Genomic DNA, 20,853 nt, shown 5'->3' with positions numbered 1-20,853 from the left:
GGACGTCCACTGCTGAACATAGGCCTCCCCCAATGATTTCCACATCGCCCGGTTGGTAGCGGCCTGCATCCAGCGCCTTCCTGCTACCTTTACTACACTACTAAAACAATGGAACTAAAAAAGTATATTACACTAGCGGCCGCCCGCGACTTCGTACGCGTGTCCCGTCTAAGTGAGCACCTACGTTCTAAAAGGAACCCCCATGCAAAATTTGAGACTCCTAGCACTTGTTTCTGAGATTTCGTGATGAGTGAGCCAGTCAGTCAGATACCTATGACTAATATTTAAACTATTTAAAAGAAAAATGTAGTTTTTACTTGAACACGTAAATTCATGCAACTGGAGCATGAAGTTTTATTGAACTGACGACGTGAGCTCACTCTAGCGAGGCGGGGCTCGTTTATATAAATATAACTTATGTAAATAAGCTTATGTAATCGAAATTAGTTGCCTTACATAAACAGTTGTGTTGAACCTTGCGGTTTTCCTTAAAGTATACAAACATAAGGATTTGAAGTACGTTAGTCTGAAGGGGAAACTAAATTGGCGGAAATAAGTTAGGGAATTTTGTGATTAACTAAAAATAAACTACATAATACGTGGAGCGTACGCGACGACTTGATAAAGGTAGCAGGAAGTGGACGACCTGTGGCTGAGATGATGATCATGAAACTACATAAAATTGAAAATGTTATAATAAATTATAAATTAAAAAATGCAAAATTAAGTGGTCTAATCTTTCGTCTACAAGTTTTTAAGAAAATAAAAGAAATAAAAAAAACAGAAACTATTTTTTTTCTCAAAACTTAGTTAAGTTATTTAAAAAAATCTGTTTATTGTGCATAAAAATATCAATATTTCTCTTTAAGTACTAATTAGTTTGATAATATTATCGTGGTCAACATAGATATTTATTTTTTTATCCTTAACAATTAATTAAACAAATAGTCATTTAGGCTGAGTTGCACCACCTAACGTTGACCGACTACGATAACGATAACTGGTGCTTTTTGTATGGAGTTTTACAGATTTTTGACGTTTGTCAAAGTTAAAGTAAGATGGTACAACCCAGCCTTAGATTTACTTATATTTATCAATAATTGAAGTAACAGTTCGTACTTCGTAGATTAGGTCATACTGAGCGGAGACCAATTTGGTACAAATAATTCTTTTTTTTTGCTCTTTATGTTGATCTGTATTGTAATATCTTTGATACCAAATAAATATCTTTTCTTTCTTTCTTTCTTTCAACAGCTTAGTTTTTGTTCAAGTTTAATTAAAAATAATTTATACCCTTCTTGCGCTGCTGTCGCTACTTATACATGTGCGTGTGAACCGAGAGAATACAAATAAACAGTCTCCCAAATGTGGGGGGCGATTGGGCAGGTATTTTGGGGATGCGTCAGAAAGTATGCATTCAAACCTGCAGACAGTAGCTTTTTTACCCGACAGCAGAAAAAAAGGTTATGTTTTTATACTTACAGGCTTTTGACTGTGACCTCGCGGGTTTTGGTCTGTTACACAAAGACATTTTTTAACGCACGCGTGGCCTCTTTCAAAAACCGGGATAAAAAAATCTATCGTGTTTTTCCCTGGGTCTAAAATTATATCTACACTAATATTATAAAGAGGAAAACTTTGTTTGTTTGTTTGTTTGTTTGTTTGTTTAGTTGTAATGGATAGGCTCAAAAACTACTGGACCGATTTTAAAAATTCTTTCACCATTCGAAAGCTACATAACTCACGAGTGACATAGGCTAAATTTTATTTTGGAAAACAATAGGGTCCCGTAAAATATTTGGGATTTTCATAAGACGTGGAAAAGCGCCATCTATCGTCATTGCCTAAAATCTTCTTGCGCCTGACAAAAATTTTTGAGGTACGTAAATATTCATGAAGGCAAAGCTGTCAAACGCCATCTATCGACATCATTAGTAAATTAGTAACTAAATATTACATGTACTATGAATAGCGCTGTTCGTAAATAATATTGAAAATTTAATAAATAAATATATTTTATGTAATTGAACCATTCACTGTATGTACCTATTTGAATCATTCACTGTGTTTAAACGAGCAAGTCAAAGTGTTAATTAGTGACTTTTTACAAACTTCCTTGCAAATTCTTACTATGTGCCGCCATCTACCGAGATGAATATTAGGGTACGGTTCAGCGGCGGACAAATGGGATGGGCGCGTGGGCGATTGTAGTTAAATAGGATAAGAATTACTTCTTAGGTTGGTAGGTTGGTAAGGTACTTACTTATTTGATTTTAATGTTAATTACTATAGGTACGTATAATTTTAGTAGAAAGAAAGGTAATTGAATGACTAAGTGACTCACTCACTCATCACGAAGTCTCAGAAACTACAAGTCTCACTGGCTGATCAAAGCCAGGTGATCAAAGTGAAATACACCTCCTTTTAGAACGTAGGTAGTCACTAAGACGAAATTTTGCAAAATTCAACCCTTATGGGAGTTAAAAAGGGGGTTGGAAGTCTGTATTGCAGTCCTCGGTTTTTAAAGTAAGAGACTTGAAAGTTAAAATGTACGCTCACTATGATCTCTAGATATTGTGGAGGTGTACATAATATACTGTTCGGTACACTGTGGTACTGTGTACACATCGATTTGCTGACGATATTGTGGTCATGGCAGAATCGTTGGAAGATCTTGGAACAATGCTCGAAGACCTTAATCGATTTTCCCAACAGGTAGGCCTGAGGGCGAACATGGACAAAACGAAGCTTATGTCGAATGTCCATGTTGCGCCCTACCCAGTTTCAGTTGGGAGCTCAATTCTCGAGATTGTCGACAAGTAGGTATGTCTACCTCGGACAAACGATCCAGCTAGGTAGGTCCAATTTCGAGAAGGAGGTCAATCGTCGAATCCAACTCGGCTGGGCAGCGTTCGGGAAACTACGCAACATCTTTTCGTCCAAAATACCTCAATGTCTGAAGACTAGAGTGTATAAACCAATGTGTGTTACCAGTGATAATAACTTATGGCTCGGAAACGTGGCCTCTCACTATAGGCCGTATACAGAAGCTCAGTTGCACAGCGTGCTATGGAGAGGGCTATACTTGGTATTTCTTTGCGAGATCGAATCAGAAATGAGGAGATCCGTAAACGAACCAAAATCGCTGACATAGCCCAACGGATTAGCAACCTGAAGTGGCAATGGGCAGGGCACATAGTACGCAGAACTGATGGCCGATGGGACAGAAAGGTTCTGGAATGGAGGCCGCGTACCGGAAAACGTAGCGTGGGACTTCCACCTACAAGGTGGACCGACGACATCGTAAAGGTAGCAGGGAAGCGCTGGACGCAGGCCGCTTCCAATCGATCAACATGGAAAGCATTGGGGGAGGCCTATGTTCAGCAGTGGACGTCCTATGGCTGAAATGGTGGTGGTGGTGGTGGTACATATACTGAAAATGTATCATTAGAAATCAACCACGGGGGCTAAGGAGATAAAAGGAGGGTTGGAAGTTTATATTATGAAAGTCCTATGTGGTTAAAGTAAGAGAGTTGAAATTTAAAATGTATGCGCTATAGATGCTAAGGGCGGATTTTACGAAACTCCACCCCTAATGGAGTAAAACGAGGTCCACGCGTACGAAGTCGCGGGCGGCCGCTAGTAAGAAATATAAACATCCTTGGACATTTTACACTGCGCCGCTAGCCCCAAACTAAGCAAAGCTTGTACTATGGGTACTAGACAACGGATATAAACATACTTAAATACTTTTTTTGTAATACATTATACATAGATGTGTAGCATATAAACCAGTTCAGTGGTATATGTATAAATGGAAGTGTGTAAGTGAAAGTTTGTAAGAATGGATGTTTGTTACTCTTTCACCCAAAAACTACTGATCTAATTTTGATAAAACACTATTGATTGTACATCAAAATAACATATAGGCACGATCTGTGACAAACAACCGCGTGGAAGATTCTAAAAATATAAGTAAGTCAAATATAAATTGTATCGTCTTTTTTGTATATTTCTTTCTTTTCTTTATTTTCTGTGACGTACAATCTTATTATCTATCTATCTTCTTAAATACGTCACTGTCGAAGTTACAATAACAACCTGAACGAATTTCTTTCACAATGAAATAGATTCGTTAAAGATAATTTGTAAACTTTGTCGATTGTCCTCGGAATATTACATTGTTCTTTCGCTAATTGATTCGCCATTCTGTCCCCGAAGTTGGCATTTATAACGATTTTATGCAAAAACGAAAATGGATTTGTCGTGGAAAGAAATACTGGCTTTTGCCCGCGGCTTCGCCCGCGTGACTTTAAATCTCATAAATAACTAATAATAGCACTTTTACACGTCCCAGTATTAACTCTACCACTGCTTCGGGACAATAAATGGGCCAGTGCTGAGAAGAAGCAGCGCAAGAAACTCAGTCACTATTGTCAGCCATTATCAACCGTATTCACAAACGATGCCTGCTTAAGTGAAGCAGCAAATCGAACGCACAGCGTTGAATAGAGCTCTGTGATTGATTCGTGTGTCACCCTGTATATGTAGGTGACTAACTAGTGTGACTACAAAGTTACAAACGGAAGATTTTACTGAAACTTCTCTGCCAGAAAAGAATTTACTAAACAGAGAAAGTAAAGTTAATCATCTTGTTACCTAATCCACGAGCAAGTTGTAACGACCATCTTAAGGGATATATCATTTTAATTTAACCAGCCATTTTGTTACACCTCAGGCATTTTCCCTAAATAGACTAGGAGCCAGACCTACGTCATTTTATAAACGCTGAAAGTTTGTCAGCGTATGCTCCCAATATAGGTTAGAATGCTGGTGAATCATAAAGTTTGGGTCATCAAAAAAACTGTCTGGCAAGGAGTTGGAACTGTCAAAACTATCTGGCTGATGTGGAAACAACTTCTAATCATTGCCCAAATATTATGCATAAAAATCCGATTTTTTGGTATAACATAAGAAATATTACAGTCTACTGAATATACAGAAAAAGCCACCGTAAAAGTTAGGCTTACGTTATACTATAATGATTTTTATATTATAATATTTGGGCAATAATTAGTAGTTTCCTCATCAGCCAGACAGTTTTGTTTGACAGTTCCAACTCCTTGCCAGACAGTTTTTTTAGGATAGCTGCCAAAGCCACGATGACCCAAACTTCATGATTCACCAACACTATATTGGAAGCGTACGCTGACATACTTTCAGCTTTTATAAAATGACGTAGGTCTGGCGTTCACTAGCTCTTAGTCTAAAAAGATTATTCTACCCTTCACCAGCACACATCGAGTCATAACTACGTTTAATTTCATACAAACTAGAGGTCTACATGAACTGGTAACGTCATTATATAATCCCTCGAATAAAACTTCCCTATAAAAGAATAAAAATCAAACCTACATAGTTGCGTTTTTTTGTTGCAGAGCGAGAGCGGAGATAAACGACGCGCGTGCGAGCGGGACGGCGACAGTGTCCAGTTCAAAACCAGTATAGGTTTTTTGGAAAAAAAGTGACCCATCCTAGAGGCATCGCCTAGTATGCCAGAGTAGTTGAGTGCAGTGAGTGTTGAATCTGTGTTCGAAAGTGGATACAAAGATGGCCGCGTTTCCCGCCTTTTTTGGATTGCTCATGGCCGCTGTAGTGACAGGTGAGTTCTATTTTTAAATTTTTGAATTGTTTTCTTTTTTTTTTTAGAGTACCGATCGAGCGAGGAATTTCTCCTAATATTATTTGACTTTCCTTAGTTTTTTCTGATATTATACTAGCGGTCGCCCGCGACTTCGTACGCGTGGACCCCGTTTTACCCCTAATTTACCCCCTAAGGGGTTGAATTTTGCAAAATTCCATCTTAGTGAGCACCTACGTTCTAAAAGGAATCCCCACGCAAAATTTGAGACTCTTAGCGCTTGTAGTTTCTGAGATTTCGTGATGAGTGGAGTCAGTCAGTTTTTGTGTATTCCATTGTGGCGGAATTGCCACGCTTGGCAGGCGGGTTGGCGAGATTAGTAAGCTGAAGTGGCAATGGGCAGGGCATATAGTACGCAGAACTGACGGCCGATGTGGCAGCAAGGTTCTGGAGTGGAGGCCACGTACCGGAAAAAAATATAAATCCCACCTCTCGTTCCCACCACTGCAACTCCTGTGTAGCCAGGATCTACAGCTTGACCGCCACAAAAACCCAACCAATGAAGGTCAAGTTTGTCCCGGGGGAAAGTTAAACTGTCATTGGACCCGCAACGAAATTAATCAGAAGAACATAGGAGGAGTTCGAAATTAAGGTTCGACTTCCCTCCATTGCAAAGCGGATGACAGGTGACAAACAAAGGTTTAAAACCTTTAAGAAAAGATTATGCACCACGGACAATAAATTAAATTAAGGGGGCCTATCTTATGAGCAATTAGCACGTACCGGAAAGCGCAGCGTAGGACGTCCACCCACAAGGTGGACCGGCGACCTCATAAAGGTAGCGGGAAGGCGCTGGATGCAGGCCGCCACCAACCGGCCATTGTGGAAATCATTGGGGGAGGCCTATGTTCAGCAGTGGACGTCCTATGGCTGAAATAATGATGATGAGTCAGTCAGGCTTTTGATGTTATTTCCAAAACAGCAAAATACAAAACAAGATACGATCTTTCTAACGAAATCCGTAAAGATAACTTGAGTTTATTTGATAAAATCTTTCCAAACTTGCTAAATATACCTAATTCAAAGAACTTATTTGCCTTTGACAACATTTAAACTCGTATCAACACCAAAGAAATGTAGCATCTTATAAGACATGTTCCAGAATGTTCCTGTTTGTGAAAAGGGAATATATTTTTCTTTGGACGAGAAGTTTAGCTTTGTATAGGCTTCAAAGGGAAAGCGCCTTAGAAAGAATTATGTATACTCTACAATCAAGAAGCTTTTGTACATAATTGAAATAATATTCATTCGTACACATTTAAAAGGATGTTGTTGTTATGTGAGAATGTTTAGCTATGGTAACGGAGTTATTTATGTTATTTTTATGTTAGTAACTAGCTTTCCGCCTGCGTGGAATTTTGTCTGTCACAGAAAAACTTTACCGCGCGCGTCCCTGTTTCAAAAACCGGGATAAAAATTATCCTATGTCCTTTCCCGGGACTCGAACTATCTCTATGCCAAATTTCATCAAAATCGATTCTGCAGTGGAGACTAAACTGCATGAATGACGTAGGCCCTAATTTTTAAGTGACCCCTATGAAAACAAGATTATTGTTATTGTGTTACCATTTACCATAGGGCCCCTATTCATAGGGGTCACTTAAAAATTATTGATTGCTGGTGAAAACGGGCATAAAGCTTCCTGGTAGGATGACGTAGTCGTCCACTAAGAAAGAATATCCCAAAATTCATCCCCTAAGAGGATGAAACGGGGTCCAAAGTTAGCAAGCGAAGTCGCGAGCAAAAGCTAGTGTAAAACTAAATATCGTGGTTATATTTTTAGGTCCTTTGAAGATAAAAACGGTATAGGTTTCTAAAGAACTGTCAAGGTAAATAGAAAAGTTTTTACATTTAGCGGTAATGGATAAAAGTGCGTATTTAAAAGCTTTTTGATGGTCTTATATTTCTAAGAAATCACTTTGTACACTTTTTTACATCAATTGGGTATTTGATACCATTTTATAAATAATCCTAGATACATTTAAGACCAATACCTATTTTTTTTTAAACCACAGCCCATTCTAGTCCAAAAAACTCAATGGATTTTCAATCAACTCAGATTTTAATTATTTCAAAATTGATAAAAAGTCAGTCAATTGAGTTGGCATAAAAAAAGCAACAAAATTGAGAACCTCCTCCTTTTTTGAAGTTGGTTAAATAGTGAAATCAATAAGTTACTTGTAAATTATTACTACTTTTGTACAGTTATTCTTGAATAAATGTTATTTGTATTATTTGGCGCAATTAATATCAAAGAAATAAGAATCCAAATTTACGACCTCGATCCCCGGGTAAAACCGGGATAAAAACTATCCTATATTTTCCCTGTTCTTGTAAGACTTTTGTTTTACTATGTATTTTAGTTCGTGTGTAAACTTGCCCTTAACCTCTGTGTCGCAATCAGGGTAAGTGTGAATTAATACAGACATAACAGTTTGTTTGTTTAACTTGAAGGTATGTTTTGAACTGGCTTCCGTTTGGAGAGTTTAGGGTTCGGTGGATAGAGATGAAAGCCGGTAAACAACTTAGTGTTGTTTCAATATTACTTTCTGCGTTATCCATACTAAAACAATCATCATCATCATCATCATCATCATCTCAGCCATAGGACGTCCACTGCTGAACATAGGCCTTCCCCAATGCTTTCCATGCTGCCCATAAGAACCATTCTACTAAAACAATACATATCTTAAACTACTAAATACTAAACGGGATCCTCAAAAACAATGCGGGCCAATTCCCACCTCTCGTTCCCACTGCAACTCCTGTGTAGCCAGGATCTACAGCTTGACCGCCAATAACCCATTCAATGAAGGTCAAGTTTGTCCCGGGGGAAAGTTAAACTGTCATTGGACCCGCAACGAAATTAATCAGAAGAACATGAGGAGTTTGAAGTGTAAAAACAATTCGTGTAAAACGGAATGTCTCCGTGGAAAACAGCCTTTAAAGTTATAGATAGAGAGACTTTTGAGATCCAAAATAAAAATAAAATAAAATAGTTTATTTATTCAGTACATAGGCCCTTTCCAGGGCACTTATACGTCCCAAATATAGCTTGCCCTACCACCACTTCGGGACAACATATGGGCTGGTGCTGAGAAGAAGTGGCGGAAGAAACTCATTCAGTATTTAAAGAGACTGAGACCTAAAATAACATAAAAATCGAATCAAAATATCAAGTAAGCTAGCAATAATATCGAAATAAGGTCATAGCAGACTTATCAACTCGGAAAGGGATCAACACTGTATCGCCTATTGCGAGCTGTCAGCGCCTTTCGCGCGCTGTCAACCGGGAGTCGAGGCGTTTACGTTACGGTGCGGATAAGTGTGCATAGCAGTATGGAGTTTCATACAAAGAATAAAAACTCATAAAACTCATTTATTTTTTAGGCTTTTAAAAAGCACTTTTACACGTCCCAGAATTAACCCTACCACTGCTTCGGGACAATAAATGGGCCAGTGCTGAGAAGAAGCAGCGCAAGAAACTGTACTGACCGCCTCGAGTTGATACGGTTACGATCCCTTTCCGGGTTGATAAGTGTGTTACGTCCTTTAGAGTACAGGTATAGAGAGACTTTGAGACCCAAAACAACTTCAAAATCAAATCAAAATAAGCTAAGCTAGCAATAACATCGAATTATAATTCACTTTCCCCAGAATCCCTCTCAGATTATCCACTTACGCTTGCCTCCAACAATTTGTTTTTCCTACGTCTGCTTATACTACCGATAAGTAAATATAAATATTTATACAACAGCGTGTTTGCTTTGGGAAATTATAGAGATGTTTGGATATTGGATAGACAAATCTGGCCGCTTAGCTCCCTCGATACTGTTGAAGTAGCTGTAGAGTTTTGTTTTTAAAGAAAGAAAGAAACATTTATTACGATGAACATCACTTACTCGTAGTTAAGGACAGAGAAGGTATTCGGAAAAAAATACAGAAATAGCACATAAATATTACAAGGAAATAAAAAGTGAACTGAGCAGTGCTACCCTGTCGCAACAGCGATGCCCATCGCAATGGGATTCCACTCAGCATATGCCGTGGCCCACGATGGGGAAGGCCACGGTTCCCTTCACGGCCAGGTTTCATAGTTTACCCGACTGCTCAAAAGATGGTTATGTGTTTATCAGCCTGTATGTATGAGTATTTATGTTAGTTTCTGGCACTCTTGAGACCAAACGCTCGACCGATTTTGAAGATTGTTATATTTCAATTTGTTTCAATCTTGCGAGTGTCACTTGTCTTGGATATGTCAAATCAAATTCAATAATGGCGCCAGTTACTGGTGGAAGGCGCATAGGCGCCTGCTTAGAGTTGTCCTGTGGTAATAATAAGGTGGGTCCGCACAGCGGATTAACTGAGCATAGGTGGAACTCGGGTTAAGGTTCGCTACACCGGCAACTCCCCTATGCTCAGAAAGAAGGACACTGGTGGATTTTTAGTGGGTAGGCCCCTCCCGTCTGGAGGGGAGAGCCCCACATAACCCGTCGCCTGACCACAGCGGCGGGTATGCAGCTCAATGCATTTTTACCACCTAAAAAAAAAAAAAAAAAAAAAAAAAAGGACTAGATGGCGCAGTGTAAAATGTCCAAGGATAATCATTATTATTTTAAAATCACTAGTTACTTTTATCATTACTTCCGTACTATTATTTATAGTATACGAAAGTAACTCCGTTTGTCTGTGAACTTTTCACGCTTAAACCACTGAGCCGAAATATGAAACAGGGACATTTTGTGACCCAGGGAAAAATAGGATACTTTTTATCCCGGATTTTGAAAGCGGAACATGCGCTTGAAGTCTTCCTGTGACATGTCGACGTTAGTTAAAGAACATAATATGCCAGATAATATGAACCTGGTATAGCAGTAGGCATAGGGCTAGTTTGTGACCCAGAGAAAAACTGGATAATTTTTATCCCGGTTTTTAAAAGGCAAGTCTTCCTATAACAGGTCGATGTTAGAAATACAACATATGTCAGTAACTGATTCACCTATTCCAATGCCCCCGTGTAACTGTTTAACGTTATTTTAACTGCCTCACCCAATGGCGCGTAACGGCGGTTATTTTTAACCGGCACAAAAAACCGGCCTACCTCATCGGCCGTGACAGTGAAAATCTTTAACCTATATGTTATATTTTGAACTTTAGTACGATGATGATAAGGATCAAATTTCAAAAATATTTTTTTTTTCAACCTTTAATAGGTCGTGCGTACGCGCAGTTAAGGAAAACAAAACAGAAGCGTCTGCGTTACCCGTCTTGGATTGTTGTCTTGTCGCGGGTTCGATTTCCATTGGTGGCGTAGTGTACTCAGTAGAAGCATAACTTAGTGCTTGATCCTATGAAGATATCCCTGGGTAGGTTTTTTGCAGGATCCTGTTTATACTTTGCAGTGTCCCGCAAAAAACAGATCCGATCAGTGGGCTGAGTGTGAGTTTAACTTTACATCAAACGTGTTCACTAGTGAGCGCGTTAAAAAAAAATGAAAATTTTAGTTCTTGAACAATTCCGCTAGGGGCGCTGTACAATCCGTCATACATTTAATAGTTTATAATGTAGTTTATATTATATAGTTTTAAGCTTACATTGTTACTAACACTATAAAATATGGACCCTGGTTCGAAATAAACATATTTTATTTTATTTTTTTAATTTGCTCACTAGTGAGCACATTTGATATAAACTCACACTCAGCCCTCAGATTTGTAATTTCAACTTGAAACACACAATTGTGTGGTTTACGGCAGTCCAGTTCTGCGGGATCCTACATTGCTGGAAAACTTGATTGCCGTTGAAAAGGGCCCTAAGCCAGTGGTCTAGTTTGGAGTGCCCCACTTTTCTTGCGACTCGGTTTCTAGGCATTATGGCGGCCTGTGACTATGACAATTGACATGTCACGATGTCACATAACCGCTGACACAACTGACCAATATTTCTGACTTAGTTCAACCACAGAATAATAATAAGTACTACGTACAGAAGTTTTACTTCGCGAAGGTATTTAAAAAAATGTATGCTCAATGTCATTAACAATATGGTGTAATTTAGCCTGTCTCAAGAGTCAAGCACCATTTTGTTGACAAACGTCAGTGATCGGCACTGCGCCGAAGCTATAGGGCTGACTTCGGTAAAATGATGTGACGTGAGGTGCCAAACTGCGGAAAATGGCGGAGAAAATACATGATTTAGCATTAATTATCATGAATAATATTAGTCTTGAGGCAACTTAAAAAAGTACATTCTGTGTTTTTATTATTATTTAGGCAGTTAAATACTGCACAGCATTTAGTACACCATTTTATTTATTGTCTTCCATCATACACAAGAATACGCGTGCGTGAGTCAATGTTCGCTCGTATGTGAGGCCTTGTCGAATAGTATCCTGTAGGTGGGCCATCGTGCGTGTTTTGTTTTCGATGTAAACTCGCGGAGATGAACAGGCCTGGTTCAACGTTTAACATTGACTCAGTTAAGCGCTAAACTTAGTTCGCCTCACTTTTCTTACACTCGGTTTCTAAGCGTTATATTTCTGTGTCACGCCTTTGTGACATGTCACATAACCGCTGACACAACTGCTATTCTGAGTCAGCAAAATCAACTGCAGGTGCAGTAAGGAATGTCGTAAGCGTGTTATGATTCAGCACAAGGAAACTTGCTATTTGTGCACGTAGTATAATTATAACATGTGACTGTTGTTTTTGTTTACCACCTGACTGTGGAAAAGTAGGTATTTTGACTGTTGACCGTATTTATGTTTTACTAGCGGCCGCCCGCGACTTCGTACGCGTGAATCCCGTTTTACCCCCAAGGTGGAGTTTCGTAAAATCCTTTCTTAGCGGATGCCTACGTCGTAACATCTACCTGCATGCCACATTTCAGCCCGATATCCGTCCAGTGGTTTGGGCTGTGCGTTGATAGCTGGCTGACTTAGCTGGCCCGGCGAACTTCGTACCGCCCAGTCAAATAATGAGTTATTGAGGTGTCAATTGCGGAAAACGGCGGAGTATAATCCTAAATTATTTAAATTGGGTTACATTATTAGAAGTGTCGGATTCATAACTTTTTTGCAAAAAAGTTATCTCTATGTTCATCAGAAATAATGTAGGATTGTAATGGTGAAATAATTTTTGAAATAGGTCAGTTTTCTGAGCCTATTAAATGCAGTGTCTCTGCTGGCCGTTTTCCCTCAAATGACTATAAAGCATAATTCCGGGTATTTTCACCCAGCCAGTGCCTTTCTGATTATTTGCATCTACTAATCTACTTGATAAAGGTAGCAGGAAGGCGCTGGATGCAGGCCGCTACCAACCGTGCGATATGGAAGTCATTGGGGGAGGCCTATGTTCAGCAGTGGACGTCCCATGGCTGAAATGATGATGATGATGACTAATCTACGAGTCATTCAAACAGAGTTGACTTATTTTACTGTCGTCAGTCCATCCGAGACTTTTCCATCCGATAACTCGTTAATTACACCTTCAATCGGTTTCCAATTCATCTGATCATGAAAAGTGACTAACAATGTACTCTAGGTCACACTGACTGCACGCATTCAACGTGCAGTATCGGCTGAACCACGGATGAATCAATGCATGAATCATCTTAGCATCTCAATGATTCAGTTGTGAATCAAGGCTTGCATAATAGTGATTGCATGGACTCTAATTGCTTTATTTAGTTGCTGATACAAGTGTGTAATTGAATCAACAAATTATGAGGAAGAAAAAACAAAGCCACGGTAGCCGAACGGCGAAGGCCCTTTTCACATGTCCCGGTTGCCGGCTAACCGGCGCCGGCTACCCGGTGGTGAAGTGTATGGGCATGATAGATACGTAGCTTTCACATGTACCGGCGTAATTAATCCGGCATGCCCATACACTTCACCACCGGGTACCCGGCGCCGGTTAGCCGGCAACCGGGACATGTGAAAAGAGCCGAAGGGGTCGGACTGGCCGACTCGTGATCCGAGGAACGCGGGTTCGGTCCCCGCCGCCGCTTGACTATTGTGGTGAGCTCACTCGTGACACAAGCATTTAGCTTAGTACGAGGGGCTAGACTATAGTAATTTGTGTAATAGCAAATTATGTACGGTTTCTACAACTGTCGGTCTTGCGCTGCCCGTGTCTAGGCTCTGATCGATCACCGATCGTCAGTCCACCCAGTGAGAGGACTGCCTACACTCAATTTTCCAGTCCATCATCACTCGAGAACGTTTCTGCACCAACAGCTATCAGTTATACGAGCTACGCCTACTGCCACTTAAGTAAGTGCCAGCTAACTTCGAACTCCTAAGTAGGTATGTATTGGGCATTCTAATTCACTTTTTTCTTCACCATTCGCTCTCTTCGATCGCTCATTCGAAAAAAGTGAATTAGTCATGCCCAATACATACCAAACGATTGTAATAATCAGAAAACATATCCATGATTGCTTGAACTACAATGCATGGATTCTGCGCACCTTATTATACTTACCAGAGCTAATGAACTTCTTTAAACTGAACTATTTAAATGTTTTAACGCGATGAATATTGTCATTATAATTAAGCTATTGCAGCACAGCGGACCTTTTAATTAGATAAATGAAGTTCCTGAAGCAAAAAGACTCGTTAAAATTAGAATGTGTTGGTCCTGTGTCATCAACTGTACCAAAACGTCATGGTAAACTATTACCTAACACTATACGCAGCCTTGTTTGTGGTCCATCCAATTGCGGAAAGACAAATTTAGTTATTAGCTTACTGTTACATCAGGATGGTCCGCGTTTTCGTAACCTTTACGTGTATTCTAAATCTTTGTATCAACCTAAATACATATTTTTAGAACACGTGTTAAATAGGGTTGCAGGCATATCTTATTACAAATATAATCATAACAGTGAAATATTGAGCCCGCATGAAGCTTTGCCTGACTCAATTATTATATTCGATGACGTTGCTTGTGAAAACCAAAATAACATCAGGGACTATTTTGCAATGGGTCGCCATAAAAATATTGATTGTTTTTATATTAATCAAACTTACACTAAAATACCCAAACAACTTGTGAGGGACAATTCCAATTTGATAATATTATTTAAGCAAGACGATATAAATTTGAAACATGTTTATGAAGAACATGTAGGATCTGATATGACATGGACTCAGTTCCGCGAAATGTGCTCTACTGTTTGGAGAAAACCTTACAGTTATGTCGTAATCAACAAAGACTGTGAACGAAATAAGGGATATTATAGAATGGCATTCGATACGTTCATAGTAGTCGACTAACAATGGTGGTGTAACATTCATAAATAGATGTTATATTGGTAATTAATCAGTTTCATTTGTGATTTCATGCTGAGTGGAAACTTATTAATATGAACAGAAATTTAAAGGAACAAATTGTTAAATCAGCAAAAGCTGTAAAAAGGAAAGTTAAGATGATAAAAAATGCTAAAAGTGCTAATGACGTTGCTTTGGAAACGATGTTTAAGCCTATTGTTGATCCACTTAATCGATTGGCAAACAAACCTTGTGAAAAACAGAAAATAAACGAAGACGAAACTGAGCAATATCATTCTATAAAAAGAGCTAAGTACAGTGAAAGCGAGTCATCGAACTCCCAAAGCGAAGATTATGAAGAATCTGTAGATGAAGAAGAAAACTCGACAGATGACGTTTTTCGAACATCTGACAAAACCCTCACGACATCGCCACCTGAAGAGCATAACGTGAGCGAGAATTCATTTAAGTCCCTTCAGTCTTCTCCATCAAGTGTTGGAAACGCATCATTATCATGGTCCACGTCATCTGATGTGATGAAAGACGTCCCTTATGGCGTTAGAAATGAACGAGGGAAACTTATGCTTGGAAAATCACGTGTTTACGATGATGGTCGAACACTAAAAATCGGAAATCGAGTCATGGAAAACACTCAAGGTCTAAAGGAATTATTGTATAAAAAGATTCCAAATCTAGATATTGTTTCAAAGGATGATTTGGAAAACTATAAACTTTTACTTATAGACACTAATGCACATAGGCGAAATTGGGATGCATCCAAACCAGTCAATAGTAATAAGGGATTTAAATATACGAATGTAATAAAACCATTATTTAAATTTGCACGAAACGTAACTAGTAGCATGGAAAGCGTTTCACAGGGGCGAGGTATTGATATTTTAAAAAAAGTAAAATCTGATACCGATTTGGTTTATTGGGACGATCCAAACGAATTAGTCGAACGATTAAAATTACTACTCGCATCAAGAGAAGCTGGCAACACTGGAGTAGATAATGAAATTTATGCAATAATCGAGGAACTGTCCGAAGCTGGTATAATAAATGTGAAATATAAACATCATCAATCAGCTTAATACAACAGTCTTAATTGAGCAAAGAAAGCAGAAAGGTTGCAATGAACATTGATAAATTTGGTCATCACGTACATAAACGTTTACGACTATCTGAATTTATTGACACGCTCGCTGAAACATTAGTTAAATCAGATACAGGTGACTTCGATTTGAAATCTTCGCGATTAAAGGGATTACAAACTCCTGAAAATGATGATGAAGCTGTGAATAAGGAATATGTCGATAGATGCATTAAAGAACTTAAAAATGAAATGAAAAAAATTCAAAGTAATTTAAAAATTTACTTAAACAATTTAGAAAAATTAACTTCTAGTAATTTAAGTACATTGTATTACACAAAAAACGAAATCGATCGCATGATTGAAGCAAAAACAAGTAAAAATGAGTAAACTAGACATAGTTAACGAGCTTCACAAAGCAGCGAGACGAAATTTTTTTCGTAGGCATACAATTATTAAAGGAATAGATGATTTATGGCAAGCAGATCTTATGGATTTTAAAAAGTTTTCTCAATTCAATAAGGGATATAAATATATTCTTATTGTAATAGATGCTCTATCCAAGTATGTATGGATTAGTCCTCTAAAATCGAAAACAAAAAAATGTGTTTCGACTGCAATGCAAAATATTTTATTGGATTCCACACGAAAGCCAAAAAATTTGCAAACTGACTTAGGAACAGAGTTTTATAATGATATATTTAAACAATTAATGAAAAAATATAAAATAAACCACTATTCCACATACTCTGTAAAAAAAGCATCTATAGTAGAACGTGTAATAAGAACGATAAAATCTCATATTTACAAACTGTTTAGTTTACATGGACGTTATATATGGCTAGGAAACAATATAAACTCTGTAGTGAAAGAGTATAACAATACTGTGCATAGAATAACGAAATTTAAGCCTGTCGATGTTAATACCTCTAATCATATCTTAGTTAGATCAAACATAATTAAAACCCAAAAACAGAAAAAAAATCTTAGATCAAAATTAAAAGTTGGTGATTTTGTTCGCATAAGTAAATATAAAGGAGAATTTTATAAAGGTTATACCCCTAACTGGTCAACGGAAATTTTTCGTGTAGTAAAAGTTAATCAAACAAATCCTGAAACATATACAATTGAAGATAAACACAGGCAAATAATTTTAGGCACGTTTTACGAATACGAATTACAAAGAACTAAGTATCCCGATCATTATCTGATTGAAAAAGTTATTAAAAGAAAGGGAAGTAAACTTTTTGTAAAATGGTTAGGTTTAAGTAATAAAGAAAACAGTTGGGTTGATAAGAGTGAATTCTCCTAAATAAGTGGCTCCTGCGCCGGGGCTGCCGCTTCCGCGGCACGGGCACGGGCACGGCGGGGCTCGGCTGGTACAGCTCAGGGCAAACTGGCCTGAACGCACTAGCAGCTCCAAATGGGTCTTGTGCGTACTGGTTGAACACAATTTCGCAGTCGGACATTTTCTGTAACAATAAAATAACATAATTATAAAATACGTTACACACATTATTAGGAAATAGATATTTTTTTAATAACCTTTTTATTTGAATCAAATTATACTTACAATTTTGTGATGCAATTGCACACCGCTTCAACCGAGCTCGAAAAGTAAATGAATGACAAAAAAATATAATAATCTGATCGGATTCTAATTTCTTGCAAACTTAACATTTTTCAAGTCCAGCTACTAGGGTTGTCAATCTTTTCCATAACACATTCAATATTATACAGGTACTGAGAAAGTAACGAAAGATTTACTCGTTTTTATATTGGTTAGGATATAAACATTAATAGTTGTAACACTTGTAACTACATTTATTTATTTATTTATATTTTAATATCACAAAGTTGGTACATAAGGCATACATCGGGCATTCTCTGCCAGGTAACCTTTGAACTGAACAGAAAAAAAATGTATTCATAACGTCAAAGCGTTGTAAGTAATTATTAGAACCAACATTCTAAAATTTATATCTGACAACCCTATCGCGCTGCAAACATGCTGGAACTTGCACGGCAATATGACCTCGTTTGTTAACTATTTGCATGATTGCAATTTTTTTGCAGGTATGTATTTGTAAAATATTATAATCTACATGTTTCGTTAACTAGCAGTTCAGGGTTCGATTCCTAGGTTGAGTTTAGCAATATTTTAAAGTTACATTACATAAAAAGTATTAAATAAAACAACAAACGTATTTTAATCTAGTTATTTTATTTTATAGGTAATTTACAATTGTGTTAGCCTAGCCTTAAACTAAGCGCTTGCAATCTAATTAAAACATTTACATAATTAAAATATAAAATAAACTTAATCTAAATATTGTATTGCATGCCCAATCTATTCATATGAATCTAAGAAACTTATTGTAATTACCTAAAATAATCTGGATTTATGGCCCCAAGCCAATGTATCTATATTATTCCTTAATATGATACGTTTATCGTCATTAGATGACAAAACCACTTTATTAACAGATTGAGTAAATATTTGATGTTTGATAGATCTAAAAATTATATTTTTCTTGCGAATTATTTTTTTATCCAACAAAGCTTGATTGTAGTCTTTGAAAAACAACTGCTTTACCACGGGATTTTTAATGCCTTTTGCCTTCTTTATTTCTTTAGTTTTCGTTTTGATACAATATAATTTAGATCTCAGACCAACAAATTCCGTAATAAGTTGTCCGCCTAGTTCGTCTTTAAACAAGCCAGGAACCTTTTTGTTTTGACATATTATACCGTAAGAATTATTTTTTTCATAGTTGCTTGTATCAAAATAGGTTTGAAAATTATTTTTAAGGTCTTTATATACGTCAGTAGTCTTCACAGAGTATAGGAAACTATCTGTGTCCGTATAACAAAGTTTCAAATTGCTGCCATAAAACGGTTTCATAACAGAATAATGAAATTGGTACATGTGGCTTTTTGAAATTTCTAACACCGTAAACCCTATATAAATAGGTTTGTTCAATATAACGGACTCTGGTTTCAATTGAACAGCAACAAAATTTTCAGAAAAAATAGTAGAACTATGATAATTTGGTCTCGCTATTAATTGTTCTGCAGTGAATTGTTTTTTTGTTTTATTTTTAGTATCAACCCACTTATTGACTAACTTTACATCGAGTCTTTTTTCCGTATCTTCTAAAGTTTTACCGAAAATACTGTTATTTAGCAACTTAAAGAAATCCTGTTCGAAAGTAGATTTAGCTTTTTGTCGTAATTCTGTATTTAAATCAATGTATTGTTTTAAATAAGGGCTCTGTTTAAATTTTATTACTTTATGAATTTTTTTTAGCTTTAAACCATGAGTTAAACACGTTTTTAAATGTACATAATGGATAACGTAGTTGAATTTATCGTATAAGTTTGGTATTAGTTTCGGAGCTTTTGAACCGGGTGGACAAAATTTTTGAGGGCAAAAGGGTAATTCGTTATGTAAATCGTGTAAATTTTCTGGGTATTCTAAATCTACTTCCAAAATATAGCCTTCCTCAGAATCATCGGGTGTCTCAAGGATTTCACGACGATCAAATTCTGAACTATTTAATAGTCTAAATTCCGAATGTGGTAAATACGAACACATTGCATATCCGTACAAATTATTACAATCTATGTAAAATAAATAGTTATCCGGAGAAGTCGGTTCGTAATCTGATAAATATTTGTTATTTGCTTTTGCATATCTCGTAGAACAGAGACATACTCCTCCGCGAATACCTTTCTGAATTAATCGAATTATTTCCAAGTCCTCGATCAATTCAAGTTTAACGTTCGTTTTAAGAAGCATAGCGTCAAAACTCAAACTTGGGGCTGTAAGATAGAACGAAGGGTCTAAATTGTAATTTGTCTTACACGTGTGGCGAAACTTTTCAAACACATCTGCTAGTAACAATACATCTGATTTCAAATACAAATCTGTGTATTCGCCCAGATTTTTTAAATTAAATTCTTTCCAGACATCATTAGCATGTTTATAATCAGACTCTGAAACAGTAGAATCACTTAAACTTGTATAGAAGCACTGTCGAGGAGGCAGTTCCTTTTCATTGTATGACTCCCAGGTGGACATATATTCATATGGGTACACACCTTTCCGTCTTAACAACTCGAACTTCTCATGTTCAGGAAAGAATTTAAGTAAATGTGCAAAATCTTCTGTATTTAAATTTGAAACTAATTTTTCAAGGCTTGTGCCCAAAAATTTAAAGGAGTCTACAAAACGAACCGCCATATGTTTATTGTCATCTGTCGTAAAAAACTTAGTAAATGATATGTAATTTTCTTTATTTTTAGCTATAACCTTGATGGGTCCTGATGTTTGTCCCAATTGACAAATAAATAAATGGCTATCGTAGCCCGACAAGTTATGAAAAAATACAGGTACGAATTGCGGTAAACGAAAATTAAGATTACAGTAAGAATGTGCCGCACCGCGATACTTGCCTGTCAGGTGACAGTGGTCTTTAACTCTATCGTCAAATAATAATTGATTGCACAAATAACAATATTTTGTTTTTTGAAACATTTCCACTTCGTAATTTGTTAATTTTTTCATGGGGATTGGATTTTTGTAAAGTTGTAATATTCTTGATACATCTCTCTTAATATTTTTTATAAAAACTTCAACACAATCTTCACCGCGGTAAGATACGTAACGGTTTAATAAACTATTATAAGAGCAGACAACGTAATAAGCAAAAGCAGCTGGTATGTGTTTTTGAAACGTTTCGGTACAATTTGAACTCGGACCATCCGGACTGGTTTGCAAAAGGG

General features: G+C 37.2%; 1 protein-coding gene across 4 annotated transcripts in view; it reads left to right on the top strand.

Annotated features, from left to right (window-relative positions):
* Positions 1–20,853, top strand: part of LOC135085799 (fasciclin-3) — a 220,838-nt gene that overhangs the window by 65,711 nt on the left and 134,274 nt on the right. For all 4 annotated transcript variants that reach the window (XM_063980606.1, XM_063980605.1, XM_063980603.1 and 1 more), the window contains exon 2: positions 5,439–5,662. In XM_063980606.1, the coding sequence (XP_063836676.1) occupies positions 5,611–5,662 (52 nt within the window). In that variant the 5' untranslated portion in view covers positions 5,439–5,610. The remainder of the gene's footprint in view (positions 1–5,438; positions 5,663–20,853) is intronic.

This window comes from Ostrinia nubilalis, chromosome 29 (genome assembly GCF_963855985.1).
Source record: "Ostrinia nubilalis chromosome 29, ilOstNubi1.1, whole genome shotgun sequence".
NCBI classification, from domain to species: Eukaryota; Metazoa; Arthropoda; class Insecta; order Lepidoptera; family Crambidae; genus Ostrinia; species Ostrinia nubilalis.
This window is presented reverse-complemented; position numbering and strand designations above follow the sequence as displayed.